General features: G+C 39.3%; 1 protein-coding gene across 6 annotated transcripts in view; it reads left to right on the top strand.

Moving 5' to 3' along the window:
• The window catches only part of SKAP1 (src kinase associated phosphoprotein 1), a 324,123-nt gene that overhangs the window by 58,948 nt on the left and 243,561 nt on the right, over nucleotides 1-21,614 (top strand). For all 6 annotated transcript variants that reach the window (XR_001107407.3, XM_012451850.2, XM_012451849.2 and 3 more), the window contains exon 3: nucleotides 16,733-16,758. Coding sequence is in view for 5 of the 6 variants with exons in the window: in XM_012451850.2 (XP_012307273.2) it covers nucleotides 16,733-16,758 (26 nt within the window). In the remaining variant the exon portion in view is untranslated. The remainder of the gene's footprint in view (nucleotides 1-16,732; nucleotides 16,759-21,614) is intronic.

The raw sequence follows: 21,614 nt of genomic DNA, 5'->3' as shown, positions 1-21,614 counted from the left end.
CTGGAGACTTTGCTCATTCCTTTTCATCCTTTTTTCTGCATTCTTGTCTTCTCGTTTCATTTCACTGAGCTGGTCCTCGACTTCTGATAGCCTTCCTTCTGCTTGATCAATTCGACTGTTTAAACTTGTGCATGCTTCGCGAAGTTCTCGTGTTGTGTTTTTCAGCTCCATCAATTCACTTATATTCTTCTCTAAATTGTCCATTCTCGTTAACATTTCATCAAACCTTTTTTCAAGGTTCTTAGTTTCTTTGCATTGGGTTAGAACAAGTTCTTTTAATTCACAGAAGTTTCTTATCACCCACGTTTGGAAACCTGCTTCTGTTATTGGAACACCCGTGTAATCTATTAAGCCTTGTTCCGTTACTGATGAGGAATTGCAATCCCCTGTAGAGGGAGAGGCATTCTGATTTTGAGTATTCTCTACCTTTTTACGCTGGTTTCTTCCCTTCATTATATATTTGTCCGTCTGTCGTCTTTATAATTACCGACTTTCTAACTGGGTCTCTGACGTCCAACTTGTTGATTCCCTGCGCCGAAATCTGAGCAATCCACTGAGCCGGCCAAAACAGCGGTGTTAAGATTGATGGTGCTTTTCTGCCCGGGAATATCCGGACTCTGCACCAAGAACTGGCGTGCTAAGGCACCAGCAAAACTGCCACGCCGGCCACAAGAGTCGCCCTGGCGACCCGTGGAGCTTCTCCACTGGGAATCTCCTGGTCCGTGAGCAACTAATATTCGTCTGAAAGTGTGGCATCCTCTCGTTCTTTGCGCTTTCACTGGGAGGTACGTGCCCGAGCTGCTAATCATCAGCCATCTTGGATCTCTCTCCCCAGGGGATTCTTAAGATCAGGAAAGTATGTACATATCTTTATCAGATGCTTAAGATCAGGAAAGTATGTACATATCTTTATCAGACCCTGTTTTTTTATTTTTGTTTTTGAGGTAAGTGGCTATTTTGGTTTTCAACTGAATTTTAACAATGAAGGGAAAATCTTACCAGCAGGGCTTAAGACCTATCAGTAGTGACAGTATCTCAGCCTGATTAGCCCCTGGGGTGAGGAGACGGGAATATGTTCACATGCTGCTCTGTGCTTCCCTGTGAATTGGCAACATCTCAAGATGTTTCTGATGCTGGAGAATCCCTCAAAGTGGGACAGAACTGAAAGTCCTGGCTCCAAGATGAGCCAGGTAAAGCCTGGGATTGACTGGTTGATAGTAATTAAACCTCTGGGGACCCCTCCTGACATGTATTAATATAGCCACAGAGCTGGTCACATAGTCATTAGCCTTTAGATCAAAGTCCATTCCATTTTTTTATGACTTGGATAATTGGGTACTTTATGTAAGGATTTAGTTATAACTCCTGTAGATACTGGATAAAGTAATAAATGGGTAAGAATGATACTTTAGGCTGGGTGCGGTGGCTCATGCCTGTTATCCCAGCACTGTGGGAGGTTGAGGCAGGTGGATCATGAGGTCAGGAGTTTGAGACCAGCCTGGCCAACATGGTGAAACCCGATCTCTACTAAAAATGCAAAAAAATTAGCCAGGCATGGTGGTGGGCATCTGTAATCTCAGCTATTTGGGAGTCTGAGACAGGAGAATCACTTGAACCCTGGAGGCAGAGGTTGCAATGAGCCAAGATCATCGCACCACTGCACTCCAGCCTGGGCAACAGAGCAAGACTCCATCTCAAAAAAAAAAAAAAGAAAAAGAAGTGATATTTTAGTATACAATCTTGTACAATTATGGAAAAAGATGTCAGCTTGAGGGCAAAAGCAATAATCTGGATTAAATAAATTGATATGAATTTAGGAAAAGTGTGAAATAATTTTAAAATGATTTCTGGATTTCTGTGTACATCTCAGTTCTTAACTACAAGAAAGTGTACACATAAGGATAGGCATTTTATGAAAATATTGGTAATCCATTGTAGTTCTTAGAGTGGTTACCAGTAGAAACTGGCTTTCTAAATTCTGTTATTTTTTTATTTATTCAGATGTCGGTGTGGTGTGAATGAGTGAAATAATGCTGTATCTTTAATTAGGATTCTGTTGTTATTTTTCAATTAATCTGTGTCAGTAGCTTTGGCATTTGTATTAAATCATTTTCTTCATGAAAGCTTTTAATGAGGAAACAAATTGATTGTATTTATTTATTGGATTCTTGCCACTGCAATGTGTATTCATTTGTGTCTTTTGAAGTATGTTTTTGCTGGTCATTTTGTGGTTTGTCTTTGAAGCCAGGCTTTGGGGGAAAAATTCATCACTTGGATGAAGGTTTCAATTTAACAAAGCTTTCTTATTTTTATCTTTCTTCTCTTTCATCCCTTACTTTGATTTTCTTTCTTTTTTCGCCTCTTGCCTTTGTGTGAGTGATTTAGAAAAAAGTAAAGTCACCCCAGGTCCATTTTTTTGGAGTAAAATCCATACTTCATAGCATTGCCTGGAAGTGTCTTGCCTTCCGCCTGCCTCTCCAAGCTTGTCCCTACCCCTCCCTGAAATGCTTTCTTATACTGAATGAGTCTCATACCAAACTCAGACAGCCCTTGCTAGTTTTTACCTCCATTCACTGATTTAGCAAACGGTTACTGAGCGCAAGCTCTATGCCACTGTCCATTGAGGGCTCAGTGACAGAGAGACAAGAGGATACTAATACAATATTATAGGTGCTACTGAGAGGCATGCAGAGATGCGATATGGGAACCCTAATACAGGACACTGAGCTAAGCCTTGAAGGATCATGGAGGGTTTGCTAGGAGAAGGAGGCATGAAAGGAAAGGTGTGCTGGCAGAGGGTGCAGCAACAAGTGGCAGGAGTTCGAGCGGGAGCAGGGGAGGACCTGAGAGCTGGGGTGAGCCATGGAAGTATTTCAAGCAGGAGAATGATAGGACCACGCTTGCCTTTTAGGTCATTAAGATAATAAAGATGCTAATGACTAACAGCTGACATTTACTGAGGTTTACCAGATTCTTTACATGTGTTACCTCTGTTAATCCTCCCAAGAACCAAACAAGGGAGATACGGTTATTATGTCTATTTTAAAGATGAGGAAACTGAGGCTGCAGCAAAAGTCTCAGCTGGAAGATGGAGGAGCTGGGACTTCAGCCCAGATCTGTCTACAAAGGTTTTGCTCTTCATGCTCTTGCACTCCCTTTTCCATCAGCACTGAGGAGAGTAGGTCAGCGGGAGGAGGATGAGGGCAGGTGGGCCATTTATGATGTGGTCACATGGATGTGGGTAAGGCCTTTTGAGAGCTCAAATGAACTCAGTATCTGTAGAGATTGAGAGGAGATTGATTAAAAGGGTATTAACGGAGTATAATCTACAGGTCTTGGTGACTGATGTGATATACATAGTAATAGAGGAAGAGATAAAGGATGATTCCCAAGTTTCAGCTGGGTGGATAGTAATATCATCCACTGAAATAGGGAACACAGGGGTAGGAGAGGTTTGGGACTTGTGGGACAAAGGATAGTTCTACTCCTGAAAGAGAAGAGTAATGATATGTCCTGCTTTTGAATGTTTTAATTGACTAAAGTATTTAATATATGCAGGCACTATAGTGAAGTCTTTGGCAATTGGTTTCTTCTATGGTCAGACTGAGCCCTATGACCTATCCCTCTAGTCATCTAGTCTTCTCTGACTCTCTTGTCCTTTCATCCCACAAGCCTAGAAAAATCCCAATCTTGGATCAATTCAACTGTCCAACTTCTCTGCATGTATATCTGGGAAGCTATTCGGTTCTGGAGAAAAATTGCACTATTGGATTGCACTATAGTAAACCTTTTTGTTTAACTTTTTTTTTTTGAGACAAGGTCTTGCTCTGTCACCCATGCTGGAGTGTAGTGCTGCAGTCATGGCTCACTGCAGCCTCAACCTCCTGGGCTCAAGCAGTCTTCCCACCTCAGCCTCTCAAGTAGCTGGGACCAGAAGTGCAAGCCACCACATCCGGCTTTTTTTTTGGGGGTAGAGACATGGTCTCATCATGTTGCCCAGACTGGTCTGGAACTCCTGGACTCAAGTGATCTGCCCACCTCGGCCTCCCAAAGTGCTGGAATTATAGGCATGCGCCTCCATGCCTGGCTGCACTACAGTAAAGCTAAGTCTTCAACCTCAGCTGAACCCTTAGTGACAACTGGCAGTTATTTCACATGCTCCATGTCAGCAACCTTTTTCCTTGATTTTTCCCCCCTCCTCAAGTCCTTATCAGTCTATACCTCATCATATTGCTTCTCACTCTTTCCATGAGTATGTCACAGCCTACTTCACAAGAGAAAAGAGAGGCTCTCAGATTGGAACCTACTCAGTATCCTACCCTGTCCCTTACTCAACATAACTGCTTTGGGGTACTAGGCTGGGCCTTTGCCACCTTCTCTTCTGCTGGGCCTGGCCCCTCTGCCTGACCTCCCTCTGCATCTTGGCCCTGGCCTCTCTGTGACCATCCCCTCCCCTGCCAGGCTTCTCTGTGATCCCGAATGGTCCCTCAGCAAATCTTATCTGCAGGCAGTAAGACAGGTTGTGGCATTAGTCAGACTTGAGTTCTTCTGGTTCTAGTTTTTACCATTTGTATGCTCTGATCCAGTTATATCACTTCTACATAATTTGATTACTTTGGCCAAACTGGTCCACAGTTGGGTTTTCTGTGCTCTTAGTCCCTCACAGAGTGTCTGGCAAATAGTGGAAATTTATTCGTCTCCACTATTGAGAGAACAAATGCAGTATTCATAACTTGAGACACAGAGACTGTGTTGGCATGTTAACACTGAGATATCCACTTTGTCTAGATGAACTCTGATAACTAATCTAGCTGTTATGTAAAAATTTTTTACATAACATTTGCCTTCAGGTGAACAATATGTCCATGTTTATAACAAGGAAAATATCAAAGGCATGATAGCTGAGAAGAGTTTTTCCAAGGAGGTTTTAAATTTTTTTGTAGAAACCATCTCATTTTTAAATGAATATCACATTTTTGAACTTACTTCTGATTCTGTACAAGATAAACTGTGGTGGCTCCACAATGTGGACTTTTAAACTCCTATACGGCAGTCAGATAACCTCTCCATGCTTCATTGTTCTCATCTGTGAAGTGAAGCCTAGATTAAATGATCCCAAATGTCTTTCCAGCTGTAAAATTCAGTGAGTATATGGGCCACAGTCACACAGTCACTCAGCTGTCAGTTATTCACTAATAAGATAATGACATCTCAGTGGTCAAAGAGTAGCTGTTACCCTGAAGCAAGCAAAAAATAAAACAAAATTAGGTCTTTAAGCATCAACAGTGACAAAAATGACAGAGCAAGGGCCAAAGAGACAACAGTTTAGAATACAGTAACCAGCTGGAATTCTTTTTACATAAGCAGTGCCTTGTTTTCTCCAATACACAAGTTTGGAACCAAAAGGCATCTCTGACTTTCCTCTTGATGCTCTGCTCCCAGCCAAGTCTGTTATCTAATCTTTTGTCTCTTCTCTTGCTCTCAAGTAGCTTCCTAAACTATCTCCCCACTTTTCTCTCTCCCATCCATGCTACGCATATCTGCTGGATTTGATATGGACATAATTTTTTATCCTTAAATATAAACAAACAAACAGAGCTTGCAATGACCCCCTTTTATTTACAGAAAAAAACCCTCTAACTCTGACCTGTTATTTAGTGTTTTTATTTTGCCATAATGTATTTGGCTAGCATTTTTCCTTTATTAGTTCATCGAATTATAGTTTGTTTCCTATTACATGCAGGATGTATGGGGATTGTGTAGACATACTAGTGAGATTTGCTGGTGAGAAAACAGTCCTCATGCTAGAAAGTAGGGGAAGGAATATTAGAATGTGGGTTTCTAGTGTTGCAATGAGAAAAAGCTTAATCACTTGCTAATCAAAAAGAGCTCTTAGATTTCTTAATGTTTATATTCAGAGTGGGTGTTTGATCAACTAGCAATGACTCCATGTAGCAAAAGTGTTATAGGAGACTCTAGTGGTAAATAGGACTTTAATTTCTTTTCAAAATTTAATTTCTTTTTTGCTCTCCAGGAATGGACTTAAAAATTGTGGTGGGGGAGCAGGTGATACGTTAATACTGTCAATCTCAGATAATGTTGTTTGCTATTTAATAAAAGTTTGATTGTGACCATTGTATTTAGTAAGTAGGTGAACATTGTATTATCTACCTGGATGGGCTTGTAAATATAGACTCAAGACCACAGAAATATTACATCTCCCAAAAGAACCCAGGACCTTCTTGTGATATGTTCTTCTATTACATAATTGAGTTATATGCCTATTATCTGTTGTTACAGTAGTATTTATTTACCATTTAAGATTGTCATCTCATCATATACAAATAGCTCATATTTTGGGGGCTAGATTGTAAGCTCCTTGTAGGTAGGCATTAGGTCTTGTACTTTTGGTGAGATTAAGGAACTGGGACTAGAAGGATCACCAGCTCCCCTACCAAGGACCTTCCTTTTTACTGGCCAATTGTTTCTAAAACTGGTACCTGGACCCCTGGGTCCCAGGCCTTGGATGCCTCCACCAGGGATTTCCACCAGATGGTGCTCTTTTCCCATTTCTGTTGTTGGGTGTCACTGGCCATGTTACTTTTTGCCACTAGTCCATTCCTTCTGCAAGGTAGTAGATGGAACACTTTCAGAAGATAATTTGGAAACAATATAAATCTTTCCAAGTGAGAAAATAAATTATAGGAAATATTTAGTGTACAGACTCCGCACTGCTCAGCAAAGCCATTTCCTTGAACATAAATCAACTTCTACCATGTGGCTCACTGCTCAAGGTGAGTTGCAAGGGGTTTTCCTAGCCTTATCAACTTCCATGGAATTCCTGCTCAACTGGGTGTCCATCTGAATCCTATTCCATTTTCAATGTCAGAATAACTCTTCAATGTTAACCTTTGCAGTCTGTTTGGAGACAGCCATCATCAAAGAACAGAGATGGTCAAGAGAGAGATAGAAGTCTTTAGACTTTGAGTATTGCAGACAGCGTATGCATTCAGAAGGCATTACTGTTTTAGTACAAAAAGGAAGTTCAAGCTGAGTGCAGTGATTCGCCTGTAATCTCAGCACTTTGGGAGGCCAAGGCAGGCAGATTGCTTGAGTCCAGGAGTTCAAGAGCAGTCTGGGCAACATGGTGAAACCCTGCCCTATCTCTACAGAAAATACAAAAATTCACCAGGCATGGGCCTGTAGTCCCAGATACTAGAGCGGCAAAGGTGGAACAATGGCTTGAGCCTGGGAGGCAGAGGTTGCAGTGAGCTGAGATTGTGCCACTACTCCCCAGTGTGGGCAACAGAGCGAGACCCTGTCTCAAAAACAACAAAAAAAGAAGTTCAAATTTAGATGTCCTTAAGTCCTTAAGAAGAGATTTGATTTTGTTCAGCAGGTGGTTTATCAAGGCAGAGAGTATCTGATGTCTTTTAAATTTCCATAAGTCACAGGTAAAATAACGCTTTTAATACTTCAGTTGCAAAAAAAATTCATCTAAATGTTCTAGATTTATAACATCACAGATGTTGGCCTTTCTGGATAGCTAGTTTTATAATGCCATTACAACCCTATTTATCTAATTCAATGGGTCTTATCATTTTGGTGGGTGTGGGGCGGGGGTGAGTTATTGACACTAATGAATTCTATGGAAAACATAGAAAAGAAAACAAATATTACATTTCACCCACAATTTTAGGAAGTTTAGGAAACCCCCTGAAGCCCAAACTATGGACTCCAGGTTAAAAACCTCTGTCTCACCACTCCCTAATACTCATATTAGGGTTGATTCATGCCCATAGGCTATCTAACAAAGCAATTGTATCTTCTCTTAAGTACCAGATTTATTTTCTATATTGTAGCCAATAGGAAAGCAGTTAATATGGAATTTAAGAGCTTGGGCTGTGGAACCAAGTAGACCTGTGATATGATTTGGCTCTGGGTCCCCACCCAAATCTCATCTTGAATTGTAATCCCCACATCTGGAGGAAGGGACCTGGTGAGAAATGACTGGATCGTGGGAGCAGATTTGCCGCTTGTTGTTCTCATGATAATGAGTGAGTTCTCACGAAATCTGGCTATCTGATAAGTGTCTGGCGCTTCCCCCTTCTCTCACTCTCACTCTCTGTCTCTCCTGCCACCTTGTGAAGAAGATGCTTGCTTCCCTTTCACCTTCCACCATGGTTGTAAGTTTCCTGAGGCCTCTGCAGCCATGCGGAACTGTAAGTCAATTAAATTTATTTATAAATTACCCGGTCTCAGGTAGTACCTTTATAACAGTGTGAAAATGGACTAATACAACCTGAATACAAATCTTGGTTCTGCCACTTATTAGCTATGTGATCTTGGCCACGTTGTTTGACCTTCCTGAGTTTGAGTTTCCTCATCTGTAAAATGGGGATAGTAATAGTCCTGGGCTGGGCACAGTGGCTCATGCCTATAATCCCAGTGCTTTGGGAGGCCAAAGTAGGAGGATCACTTGAGGCCACAAGTTCGAGACCAGCCTGGACAACATAGTAAGAACTTGTATCTACTAAAATAAAAATTAAAGGAAATTAGCCAGGTGTAGTGGTGGACACCTATAGTCCCAGCTGCTTGGGAGGCTGAGGCAGGAAGATGGCTTGAACCCAGGAGTTTGAGTTTACAGTGGGCTATGATTGCACCACTGCATTCGAGCCTGGGTGACAGAGAGCAACCTTGTCTTAAAAATAATAATAATAATAATAGTGCTGACCTCCTAGGGTTATTATGAAGATTAAATAAAATAATACATGTAAAACATATACCTAGCACAGGGCCAGAGGTGGTAGCTCACTTTAGGAGGCTGAGGTGGGTAAAGCACTTGAGGCCAGGAGTTCAAGACCAACCTTGCCAACATGGCAAAACACCATGTCTACTAAAAAGATAAAAAAATTAGCTGGGCATGTTGGTGCATGCCTGTAATCCCAGCTACTCAGGAGGCTGAGGCATGATATTTGTGTGAACCCAGGAGACAAAGGTTGCATTGAGCCGAGATTGCACTACTGTACTCCAACCTGGGTGAGAGTGAGACACTGTCTCAATATATATATATATGATATATGTGTATGTGTGTGTGTGTGTGTGTATATATATATATATAAAAAACACAGTGCCTAACATATAAGTGCTAATAAATGTTAATCATTTTATTATCATTGGGAAATGGAATTTTTTTCCTTCCTTTTGTTTTGTTGTTTTTTTTTTTTTGAGACAGGGTCTTGCTGTGTTACCCAGACTGGAGTGCAGTGATCACGAGTCACTGCTACCTCAACCTCCCAGGCTCAAGGGATCCTCCCTCCCAGCTCAGCCTCCCAAGTAGCTGGGATTATAGGCATGCACCACCATGCCTGGCTAATTTTTCTTTCTTTTTCTTTTTTTTTTTTTTTTTTTGTAGAGTTTCACCACGTTGCCTATGGCTGGTCTTGAACTCCTGGGTCCAGGCAACCTACCCGCCTTGGCCTCCCAAAGTGCTGGGATTACAGGCATGAGCCACTGTACCTCACCTGTATTTCTAATAATATGAGGATAGCTACAGTTGTTTGTCTGATCTGTTTCATCAGGATCTATCTAATTAGCTGACTGAGGGGATAAAGCTCTGAGTACTTTAATCTCAATAACCATGTTAATTGGTTAACTCCATGGTCAAGAATGTGATATTCTCTCCCTCGTAATCTATTGATTTAGATTCAGTAAACCTATTTTCAGCAGAAATCTAATCATGTGTTCTGTGAATTGTTTTTTATAATTTCAACTTTTATTTTAGACTCAGGGTACATGTGCAGGTTTGTTACATGGATATATAGTGTGATGCTGAAGTTTGAGATACAAATGATCCCATCACCCAAATAGCCAGCATAGTACCTAAAAGTTTTTCAGCTCTTAGCCCTCTTTTTCCCCACTTATGTTAGTCCTTAGTGTCTATTGCTCACACCTGTATGTTCATGAGTACCTAATGTTTAGCTCCCACTTATAAGTGAGAACATGCAGTATTTGGTTTTCTATTTCTGTGTTAATTCACTTAGGATAATGGCCTCCAGCTGTATCCATGTTGCTGACAAGGGCATGATTTCATTCTTTATTATGGCTGCATTATAGTCCATGGTGTATATGTACCACATTTAAAAAGATCTAAGCCACTGTTGATGGACACATAGGCTGATTCCATGTCCTTGCTATTATGATTAGTGCTGCGATGAACCTACAAGTTCATATGTCTTTTTAGTAGAATGATTTATTTTCTTTTGGATATATACCCAGTAATGGGATTGCTGGGTTGAATAGTAGTTCTGTTTTAAGTTCTTTGATAAATCTCCAAACTGCTTTCCACAGCAGCTAATCCAATTTACATTCCCACCAACAATGTGTAAGTGTTCCTTTTTCTCCACAGCCTCACGAGCACCTGTTGTTTCTTGACTTTTTAATAACCATTCTGGCTGGGTATGGTGACTCATGCTTGTAATCATAGCACTTTGGGTGGCTGAGGCGGGCTTGAACTCAGGAGTTTGAGACCAGCCTGGGCAACATTGAGAAACCTCGTCTCTACCAAAAACACAAAAATTAGCCAGGTGTGGTGGCACGTGTTAGTCCCAGTTACTGGGAGGCTGAGGTGGGGAGGATTGCTTGAGCCCGGGAGGTTGAGGCTGCAGCAAGTCATGATCATGCCACAGCACTCCAGCATAGGCGACAGAGTGAGACCACGTTTCAAAAAAATGATAATAATAATGATAACCATTCTGATTGGTTTTGATTTGCATTTCTCTGATGATTAGTGATGTTGAGCATTTTTAAATATTCATTGGCCACTGTGTGTCTTCTCCTGAGAAGTGTCTGTTCATGTCTTTTGCCAACTTTTTAATGGCATTATTTTTTTGCTTGTCTGATTGTTTAAGTTCTTTACAGACTCTGAATTTTGGGTGGCAACCTAGAACTGTGTGTTTGCAATACAAAAGATACTAAACTATATTTGTAGATGGAGCATATCTATTATAGTCATCATTTCATCTGCGGTACCTAGGCAAAGGGTTTGTCATAGAAGACGTTCAATAAATATTGAATTGGTTGACTGAGTCACTGAATTCTTTTTGAATAGTAAAATATCTTTAGAGAAAGACTCAGTCAATTTTGATGATTGTTTGAATGTTAGATTATATTTTCAGGACTTTCCTCCTTAGTTTCTTATTAGAGGACCTGCTCTGAAACTGGTTGTTGGGGATGGAAACTTGTCCACTCCATTTAAAAACTCTGTAATGATGGGTAAGTTATTTAATCCTTGGTTCCTCCGTTTTCTCATTTAGAAAATGGGCATAATAATAGAATTAGAGTGTGGAGGAAATGGGTTAATGGAAGTGTATAGAGCAACATCTAACAAAATGTTCAATGAATCTTAGCATTGTTATTAGCAGTACTGTTACTACTACAGTGACTGCTGCTTATCAAGATTTCCTCGATACTGTGGGTTCAATTTATTTGCACCTTTCCCCAAATTAAATTTCATTTTTAATTTTTTCCTTTTTTTTTTTTTTTTTTTGAGACAGGGTCTCACTCTGTTGCCCAGGCTGAAGTCCAGTGGTGCAATCATGGCTCACTGTAGTATTGACCTCCCAGGCTCATGCAATTCTCCCACCTCAGCCTCCTCAGCAACTGGGACTACAGATGCACACCACCACACCCAGCTAATTTTTGTACTTTTTGTAGAGACGGGATTTTGCCATGTTGTCTAGGCTGGACTCAAACTCCGGGGCTCAAGCAATCCACCCGCCTTGGCCTCCCAAAATGCTTGGATTACAGGTGTGAACCACTACACTTGACCTAAAGTTCAAGTAAAACTTTTCTTTTTGAGACAAAGTCTCTCTCTGTCACCAAGGCTGGAGTGCAGTGGCATGATCTCAGCTCACTACAACCTCCACCTACTGAGTTCAAGTGATTCTTCCGCCTCAGACTGCCACGTAGCTGAGATTACAGGCACATACCACCATGCCTAGTTGATTTTTTTTGTATTTTTAGTAGAGATAGGGTTTCACCATGTTGGTCAGGCTGGTCTCAAACTTCTGACCTCCCAAAGTGCTGGGATTACAGGCGCGAGCCACCACGCCTGGCCAAAACATCTTTAATTTGAAAACACAAATAGCAAACTCTGTCTAGCATACAATGTAATAATAAAATTTGTAGACTGTTCTGTAGCATAGAGAAAATATTGTGAGATTTTATTCTTCCATTTTCACTTTTGGAGGCACAAGTGAAGATGGATTTATTTTTACTGAATGTGAAAATGATCATCATCAATATGGTTCCAACATTCTCTCTCTGCTCATTCTGTACTCATCATTTTTCAGTCCCAAATATCATTTGCATGGTCCTGATGACATTGAGTATGGATATTGCAGAGGAGTGATAGCTTCCCTTTCCTATTGAAGCTGAAGCTTCAAATAGAAGATTAAAGAAGTGTTTGTTATCTATCTGCACAGGCCTGATATAAAATTCTCAGAGGCTTTTAGGATAAACACAACTCTGTATGTGTGCATTTATATGCTTTTTCTTCTGTATACTTCTATTGTGGTCTTTGAATTTTAGTTTAAAATTTCTAGTTTCAGACTTGTTGGACTCTCTGGTTAAAGGAGAACTGTTTTCAGAAAAAGGGTAAGAATTGGAAGATGTTGGCAGGATTATACTAAATGCCTCCTGAAGAGTATAGAATTCTCTATTGTGGAATTATATTTTCAGAGAACATGATGAAGGCCACCCATTATCTTTAACAAGACAAGACCAAGATCTTAAAGGAGTCCAGCAGAGACTAATCTGTGGTGCCCTCCAGTGAGGGATGCAATTGCTCACTTTTTGGGCTTTCCTTTAGAAGTGTTCTTTGTGAGCTTTGGAATAGAGGTGTGGCTTAAAAAAAAAAAAAAAAAAAAAAAACTTCCTCTAGGGTTAATCCATAAATAATATTTAGAGGGAGAAAAGGTAGGATAGCAAGATACCTTCTGAAAAAGAAGGGAACTAACATTTTATTTCATGCTGTTGTTCCACATCAAGTTCTACATATGATTTTTATTGTCAGAATTTTCTCTCTCTTTTTTTTTGGAGACAGGGTCTCGTTCTGTTACTCAAGTTGGGGTGCAGTGGTGCAATCACAGCTAACTACAGCTTCAACCTTTTGGGCTCAAGCAATCCTCCTACCTCAGCCTCCCAAGTAGCTAGGACTAGCATGTGCTACCATGTCCAGCTAATTTTTTGTACTTTTTGTAGAGATGGGGTTTTGCCATGTTTCTCAAGCTTGTCTTGAACTCCTGGGCTCAAGCAATCCTCTTGTCTTGGCCTCCCAAAGTGCTGGGATTACAGGTGTGAGCCACCACACTCAACCTCAGATTTTTTTTAATTGACAAATGCAGTGGAATATATTTAAAATGCACAACATGATTATATATCTACACATATACATTGTGAAATGATTACCATAATCATATTAATTAATACATTCATGACCTTACATAGCTTACATGGTTACCCTTTTTTTTTTTTTTTGGTGAGAATGCTTAAAATCTACTCTCTTACCAAATTTCAAGTATGTTATACAGTATTATTAACTTTAGTCACTATGCTGTAGATTAGATCTTCAGAATTTATTCATCTTATAATTGAAAGTTCGACAGAAATATTTAATTACAGTATTACCAAGAATAGAGCAGGTTCTGCTATTTAACATCAACTAGATGGACCTACTACCTCATTTGATACTGTTGAGTTCTTAAGATATGACTACTATTGGCAGAAGCAATACTTTCAGTATATGTGACTTATAAGATCATATTTCTTCTTGACTAACAAGAGAAACCAGGAAGCCAGGGCACTTTAAAGTAGGTAGAGAAAGAGACTGAAAATGTGTGTTAGTTGGAGTGGGCATTATGGGAGAGGGAGGCACAGAAGAGGCTGAGATCAACATCAATAACATACTTTGCCTATTTAACAATTTACCTAGAGCACTTTTTAACTGCCACTGCACGACTAGGGTTTTTTCTGGGCCAATAAATGAGAACAACATTAGTTAGCACAGTTCTTGTGTTGCCATCATTAATATTTTGGAAAGAAGAGAGAGAGAGTGAGTGAGTACATACACATGTACACATACATATATGCACATACTCGAACCCTGATTTCTATTTATATTAAATTAGAAGTTGGGTAATGATAGAAATTGGGGACTAGGGCAGTGCCTGAAGAAAAGATGAAAAATAGCAAGAGCAGATGGAAAATTGCTTAGCCATTTGATGATTTGCTTGATTAGCTATATTTTACAGAAAGGAGTTTTATGGAAAACTCTTCATGGCGGCCAGGTACAGTGGAAAGCTGCACTGTCTGCTAGGTGGAGATTGACCCATCATACTCTTATTCACAACTTATTTCAGTTTCAGCTAGTTCCAGCATACATATGCCGCTACATTGATATGGACACTCCTTCTTCCCAGCTTTTGAAGCTTTCCACTTTTCACCCCATCCTCTGCTCTTTCCTCTCCCCTTTGCTACTGCAGATGTCAAAGCTGTCCTGGAATTTCCTTGCCCTCTAACCCAAGTATCTTACATTTCTCTTCACCTGATTGCCAGCTCAGAACTGTTCTGGAAAAGGAAAGGAACAAGGAAATTCAAATTGTCAACTTTCTTCTCCACTTTCTTATCTTTGATAATGTTCCCCAAATTCGCCTGTGGACTATGGCAACATACTTACTCTCCACTGACCTCTTCCATCTTCATTTTCTGAAAATGTATCACACAGTAAAGAAATAGCAAACATACTCACTAGGCTGATACCCCTCCCTGAAGAAGCCAAGCCTAATTTTAGTCATGTATATACTAGAAGACACACCATTATCACTTATGTATTGTCCTTTTCTGCTTCTTTTTTGAGTTTATGGACACTTTAAACTGCAAGCTTACCTAATCCTGCCTTATTTTGTTGTTGTTGTTCTGTTCTGTTTTGTTTTGGATTAGGCTTTTAGCAGACTGAAGCCATGATTTTTAGTTTCTTTCTCTAGTGATAAGTGGAAAAGAGGGATGAGGAAGGGGCTTTACTGGCCCGCCAGAAACAGAAACTAAGAACCCATGACTCTTCTCCCCCTTGGGCACCCCTACAAAAGAATTCTGTAAAAACTGTGCGCTCCCTCCCTAGGTAAAAATAAACAAATAAATAAATAACCTCTCACATACATATACACTCCTGAGAGGTCAAGAAAAGGATAGAAAAGGATCCCTTATGTTTGCTGGCATGGAGGTTATTACATCTATAGCAAGAGTTAATGTGCAGTGCCTCTGAGCCTGACTGGAGGATGTTGAGTGAGTGGGCAGTGAGGGAATAAAATGAGCCAAGTATAGACAGTGCTTTTGAAAATGTCACTGTGACGTGAAGGGAAACAGGACAGCAGGTGGAGGGATGTGAAGGGCTGAGGGAGGGTTTGCTTTATTTTTATATGAGCATAAATGCTGATGGAAAGGGGCCAAACTGAGAGGAAGAGGAGAAAAACCGGTAAAGAATAATAGAAAGTTCCTGTGAAGGTAGGAGGAAACGGGATCCAAAATATAGTAGACCTTCTTGGATAACCATCATATATAACATTGTTTTTGTGGGGAAAGAAATGCAGTTTAGTTTCCAAATAAGTAACTTACAAATGATCCTTTCCACCATTGCTATTTTGTTAGTTTAAGACTTCAAGGGTTGCTGGATGCAATGGCTCGTGCCTGTAATCCCAATACTTTGGGATGGTGAGGTGGGAGGATTGCTTAAGCCCAAGAGTTTGAGACCAGCCTGGGCAACAAAGTGAGACCCCATCTCTACAGAAAATCAAAAAATTAGCTAGATGTGGTGGTATATGCTTGTGGTCCCAGCTACATGGGAGGCTGAGGCAGGAAGATCTCTTGAGCCCAGCATGTCAAGGCTGCAGTGAGTGATGTTCATGACACTGCATTCCGGCTTGAGTGTTAGAGCAAGACCCAGTCTCAGAAAAAAAAAAAGAAAAAAGACTTCAAAGGTTGTCAGTTTTGCCAATCATTTCCCAAAATAATATAGGATATAGGAAGGTACAGTGGACTGCAAGAGCCCCATTCTTGGCTCAGACATGAAAATGTTAGACAACCTTAAGTAAAGTGTTACATTTCACTTATAAAATTAAGAATTTAGGCTTAAGAGGCAAAGCCCAGGAGTTCGAGGCTGCAGTGAACTATGATTGTGTCACTGTACTCCATCCTGGGTAACAGAAAGAAAAAAAAAAAAATAGGCTTAAGAGGCATTTCAGGATGTGTTGGTGTTGGTGGTGCAGTTTGACTGTTGTAACAACTGGGAGTGCCTCTGGTGTTTGGTGCCCAGGACCAGTGATGCTAATGGTCCTATAATACACAGGCCAGATTGTCACAACAAAAAACCATCCTGCTGAAAGTCTATAGAGCTCTTGATGAGAAACCCCAGGCCACTGCTAGGTTCCCTTTAGGACCTTTTCAGCTCTAACATCAAAATTATCTGAGGAAGTGCAGTGAATTAAATGCATCTTTTAAGCCATTGGGACTCTTTCAAATCTTAGGGACAACACTTTGTATTTCTCAAAGTGAGTAGTGTCTTTGGCTGCTTATAGACTTTAGCAAGCTTTTTGGACCAGGTGCTATAGCTATGGTAGGCCAACCAAAATTGAGAAATACAACTTTAACTTATCCCCCTTTTTTCCTTGTATTTCAGGTACTATTGGGATTTTCAACCCCAAGGTGAGTCCTCTTTGACCACATATAGTTTTATGCTAAAAATGTGTAAATGGGATTGTTTACTTCTGTCTCTTCTCTACAACCTTCTCCACAGAGTGGCATTAGCCATTTCCAAGGAAAGTTAGTGGTGTGTTTAATTAACCTTCACCCTGCTGTGCCCCCCTGCCCTGCTTTTTAGCAACAAGAGGCTCTGTGCTTCTACCTTCTGAGTGGATTGTTGCTATGTTATTTTATAGAATCAAAGCTATAATATGCTTTTATTCCTTGAGCTTTGTTAGGTGCAAACAGGATCCAGTGGCATTCAAATAAAATGGTAGCCGAGTTCATAATAAAAACCTTGGGAGGGTTCCAACTCAGCTAATCCTTCATTTGCTCCAGAAATAAATTCCAGTATGTTACCTCCTCAATCACAGTGCCCTTCCCCACAGCCTGCCTGTCTGGCAACAGAGAAATGTCAGAAATGGAGCAGTGTTGAAATTCCCACTAGAACAGTGTTATCACATTTTAATATGAGCCTCGCTGCAGCCTCAGTGCTTCTAATTGCTTTCAAACCATTGTTTTCCTGCTTTTGCTTGATGAACCCAGCATCTGCCATGATTCTAAAAAGTACTACAGACAGCTGTGTGCAAAATTAAAAAAAAAAAAAAAAGCCAGGATTAAAACACATTTTTAAAAGGTTCAGAATTGAAATTTTTTTAAAAATTCAAACAGTTTGAGGGGATGTCTCTTAAAGTATTTGCCTTTCTTCTTTTTAGTACTCTGGTTGAGAATGTCAGAAACATCAACCTGAATATTAATTATTTTAATTTATTATAAATGGAGGGGCTTTATTTTCCCAGAGAATCACGGAGTTTTAGATCAAACTTACAAATAGCTTTATAAACTATTTTGCTCTAAAACTTTCTTAACCAATTGTAAACTTTTAAAGTACTTTTTATTCTCTTAATGTTGTCGCTGTATCCAACCTCAGTGAACAGTAATATTTTAAATAAATTAAGATTGTGAGTCATTATAATAGTTTTATTAAAATTGTTATTTTTCTAGCTCATACTTTTAGTGTATTTCAAGTTTTTATAAAGCTTTCTTTTAAAGCTGTCTTTAATAAATAAAAATATCTTATTTTCAAAGCTTCTTGACTCTTGTAAATTAAAGTCAGAGGACTTATACTATTTTACATAATGTGATGTGCTGTTACTACATATCTCACTGTTCTAAAGCATTTATAGCTGAAAACATAGATTGAGCAATAGATAATTTTATGTAATAATTTAGCAGTTTGCTTTGCAAAATGTGAAATACACTATTCAGGGGATGGCTCTATAGTTCAGGGTTTAACAGATGTTAACCAAAATCCACAGGGGGAAGAACGTGATTGTGAACTGGCAGAAATGAATGGAACTCTGAGGGTAGAATTAATTACCTAAAGGAAAAATAAAGAATTAGTGTCGGGGATGTGGTATAGTAATAGGTTGAGAAGAGAAAATAATTTTGGAGCTTAACACAACAGACTATATGGGACTAAAAAAGACAAAGGGCACAGCTTACCAGATTCTTGTAATGGTGGCACTGCAGTCATCTTTCAACATAAAGCAGCTTCTACACACTCTTTCTTTCTTGGAAAAAGGACAGAGGTAGAGCAGCCAAGGAGACAAGTGAAAATAGTTTATTTAGAACAGAAAACTGTATTTGCCTCTTGACAATAATTAAATATATGTGGGAAAATCTTTGTGCATTTGGAAGTAAATGTAAGGAAAGGTGAAATAGAAAAACTCATGCCCTAGCCCCCAGTCTCATGCCTTCTCAGAGATATTTTTTGAAGGGGCAGTGAGTGGGAGGGTACCTTTTACCTTGCCCTTTTGATCAGACCTTAGCTGATTATGTGCTTCAGAAGCTGGTGGGATGGGTGGGAGCAGTAACTGGTCTAGATAAGGTACAACAGGACAACTTAAGATTGTGAAAAGATTAGAAATAAGTAAGAAAGAGAACAACTAGCAGAATAATCTTAAAAGCCCTGGAAGACTGGGTGGTGTTGGGATGGGAGAATAGAAATGGTGGCCCCAAATTTTCTGAACATTTTTATCTGTGACAGGACCCTGTGTACAAAAATATGATGGGATGAATTTTATTAACTCTGCGTCTGCCTAAATACACACTTGGGTTCTTCAAGATATTTGAACTAAACCAGGTCTGGTGCCTGGAAGGAAAATAGTCTTTAATTATAAAAGATCCACTATTTGTAAATCCTTTTAGTAGTACACATTTAAAAAATAGCAGCCTTGGCCAGGCATAGTGGCTCATGCCTATAATCCTAGCACTTTGGGAGGCCAAGGTGGGTGGATCACCTGAGGTCAGGAGTTTGAGACCAGCCTGACCAACATGGTGAAACCCCGTCTTTACTACATACAAAAATTAGCCAGGCATAGTGGTACATGCCTGTAGCCCCAGCTACTTGGGAGGCTGAGGCAGGAGAATCGCTTGAACCTGGAAGGCAGAGGTTGCAGTGAGCTGAGATTGCGCCTTTGCACTCCAGTCTGGGCAACAAGAGCGAAACTGTCTCAAAAAAAAAAAAAAAAATTAGCAGCCTTATCAAGATATAATTCACATACCATAAAATTTACCCTTTTAAAGGGTACAGTTAATGGTATTTAGCATAGTATAGTATAGTATAGTACAAGTTGTGCAACCATCACTACTATCTAATATCAGGATGTTTCGTCACCCCAATAAGAAACCCATTATCTCCAGAGGTCGAGAGCCCGTACTCTTCATGACTGTTTTTCACTGTTTCATTGCAAGGGTTGTTGAGGATTAGTAGTAATCTGGATATAGTGAAAAAAAGCCAGTAGTTTCTATTTATAATAATGGTACATTAGTGGTAATTCTTTCTCTCACATTTCCACCTAGGTTTTCTTGTTGGTCCACTCTCGACTTCCTGAATGATGTTTATTTCAAAAAAGAAATAGGGAAAATAAAACATGATCCAAAGAATATATTACTTTAATGCAGAGGAGATATAAATGGAAGGGCACTTTAAATGAGCTTAATCATGGTTGGAGAACATGAAAAAGGCTTTTTATTTTTACTTGACAATAAGACATAATATTGCTTTGATAGTTCATGTTCTGCTTACTTAAATTTTTTTTTCTACTTAATTTTTTACTTAAAGTTACAAAGAAAAGCCATTTTTGCCATGGAATTTTTATCATTTCAGTAATCAATATCCAAAAGGTGATCTCAATTGGCTGTCTAAACAATGATATCAATGTTGTCCTTAGATTTGATGACAATATCACTTAAAGTTGTTGAGCAAACTGATTTCTTTCATTTACTTCAGTTTCCCCTTTTATAAAATGAGTTAATGACAGTTTTTTAAATCAAAAATTTGATTACAAGGTATAATGTTTATATTTCAAAATTTATTGCTATAAAAAAATTCATTGAATTAGATTGAATTTCCCACAATAGGCCCAAAGTCTAAAACAAATGACATAATATTTAAATAAAAATCTAGGGAAGACAATGGGAATATTATATTTAATAAATTTTCTTTTTTGTTCAGTGGTCATTCACATTACATTTGTTATAGTTGTAAACATGGGCCAGTGGAATCTCTTGCCGGCTTAAAGATTCTTTGAGTATCTCTATGGATGGTGTAAAGGGTTTTCTGAGAAAATTATTCAGTATATTTCCATATGAACAAATTCTACTTTGTGAAGCTTAAAAATCTTATTTGAGATGAGATTTGGCAAGCCTACATTCAGGTCATAGTAAACTGATGCCGAATAATATAGCCTGGCAGGCCAGGCATGGTGGCTTATGCCTGTGGAAGCTGAGGGCAGGTAGATCGCTTGAGCCCAGAAGTTTGAGATCAATCTGGGCAACATGATGAGACCCTGAGTCTACAACAAAACAAAATTAGCTGAGCATGGTGGCACAGGCCTGTGGTCCTAGCTGCTTGGAAGGCTGAGGTGGGAGGATCACCTGATCCCAGCAGATTGAGACTGCAGTGAGCCGAGACTGCGCCACTGCACTTCAGCCTAGGAGACAGAGCGAGACCCTGTCTCAAAACACACAAACAAGCAAACAAATAAAAATATAGCCTGGCAAAAACAAATAGTGTTAAGTGAGTAAGGAAATTGTAAAGCAGTGTTAATGATAAATTAAGAGATTTAAGAGGTTTACCAACGAATGTATGGACTTTATGTGCGTTTTTGAGTCAAGCAAACTATATAAAAAACGACAACTATGAGAGAATTAGAAATTTGAACACTGACTGGTCATTTTATGTTATTAGAAAACTACCTTTTTTTTTCAGTGTGGCAGTGGTATTATGGTTAATTTTTTTTAAGAGTTTTTTATTTTAGAGAGAGGCATGCTGTGATAGTTAAAGATATAATGTCTGACAAATAATATGGGCGAGGAGAAAGAAACAGGGTGAGTATAGATAAGACAGGATTGACCGTAAATTGACACTTGTTGAAGCTGGATGATGTATGTATGGGAGTTTATTATACTGTTTTGTCTACTTTTATACTCGTTTAAAATTCTCCATGATGCAAAAGTAAAAGCAAAAGAAACCCATGTAGAGATTAATTAAAGATGTAACATTATTCTTTCATCTCTGTCATGAGACCTAGTATATTAATACATACATTGCTTTATGCATCTGGGCATAAAGTATGTAGAATAGTGAACTGATTTTTTAAATGGTTGTTCAAGTTAATGTTTTATAATGGAAAGAGCCTGAGCTTTGAAATCAAACCTGAATTAGAATCCCTGCTCCTCTACTTAGAAACTTTGTTAGCTATAGCAAATTACATCACTTCTTGAAGCTTCAGTTTCCTCATGTATAAAATCTG

Source organism: Aotus nancymaae, unplaced genomic scaffold (assembly GCF_030222135.1).
Source record: "Aotus nancymaae isolate 86718 unplaced genomic scaffold, 86718_ANA_hifiasm-v0.15.2.pri h1tg000072l, whole genome shotgun sequence".
Taxonomy (NCBI): Eukaryota; Metazoa; Chordata; class Mammalia; order Primates; family Aotidae; genus Aotus; species Aotus nancymaae.
The sequence above is the reverse complement of the archived record's forward strand: the minus strand, read 5'-3'. Positions and strand labels throughout refer to the sequence as shown.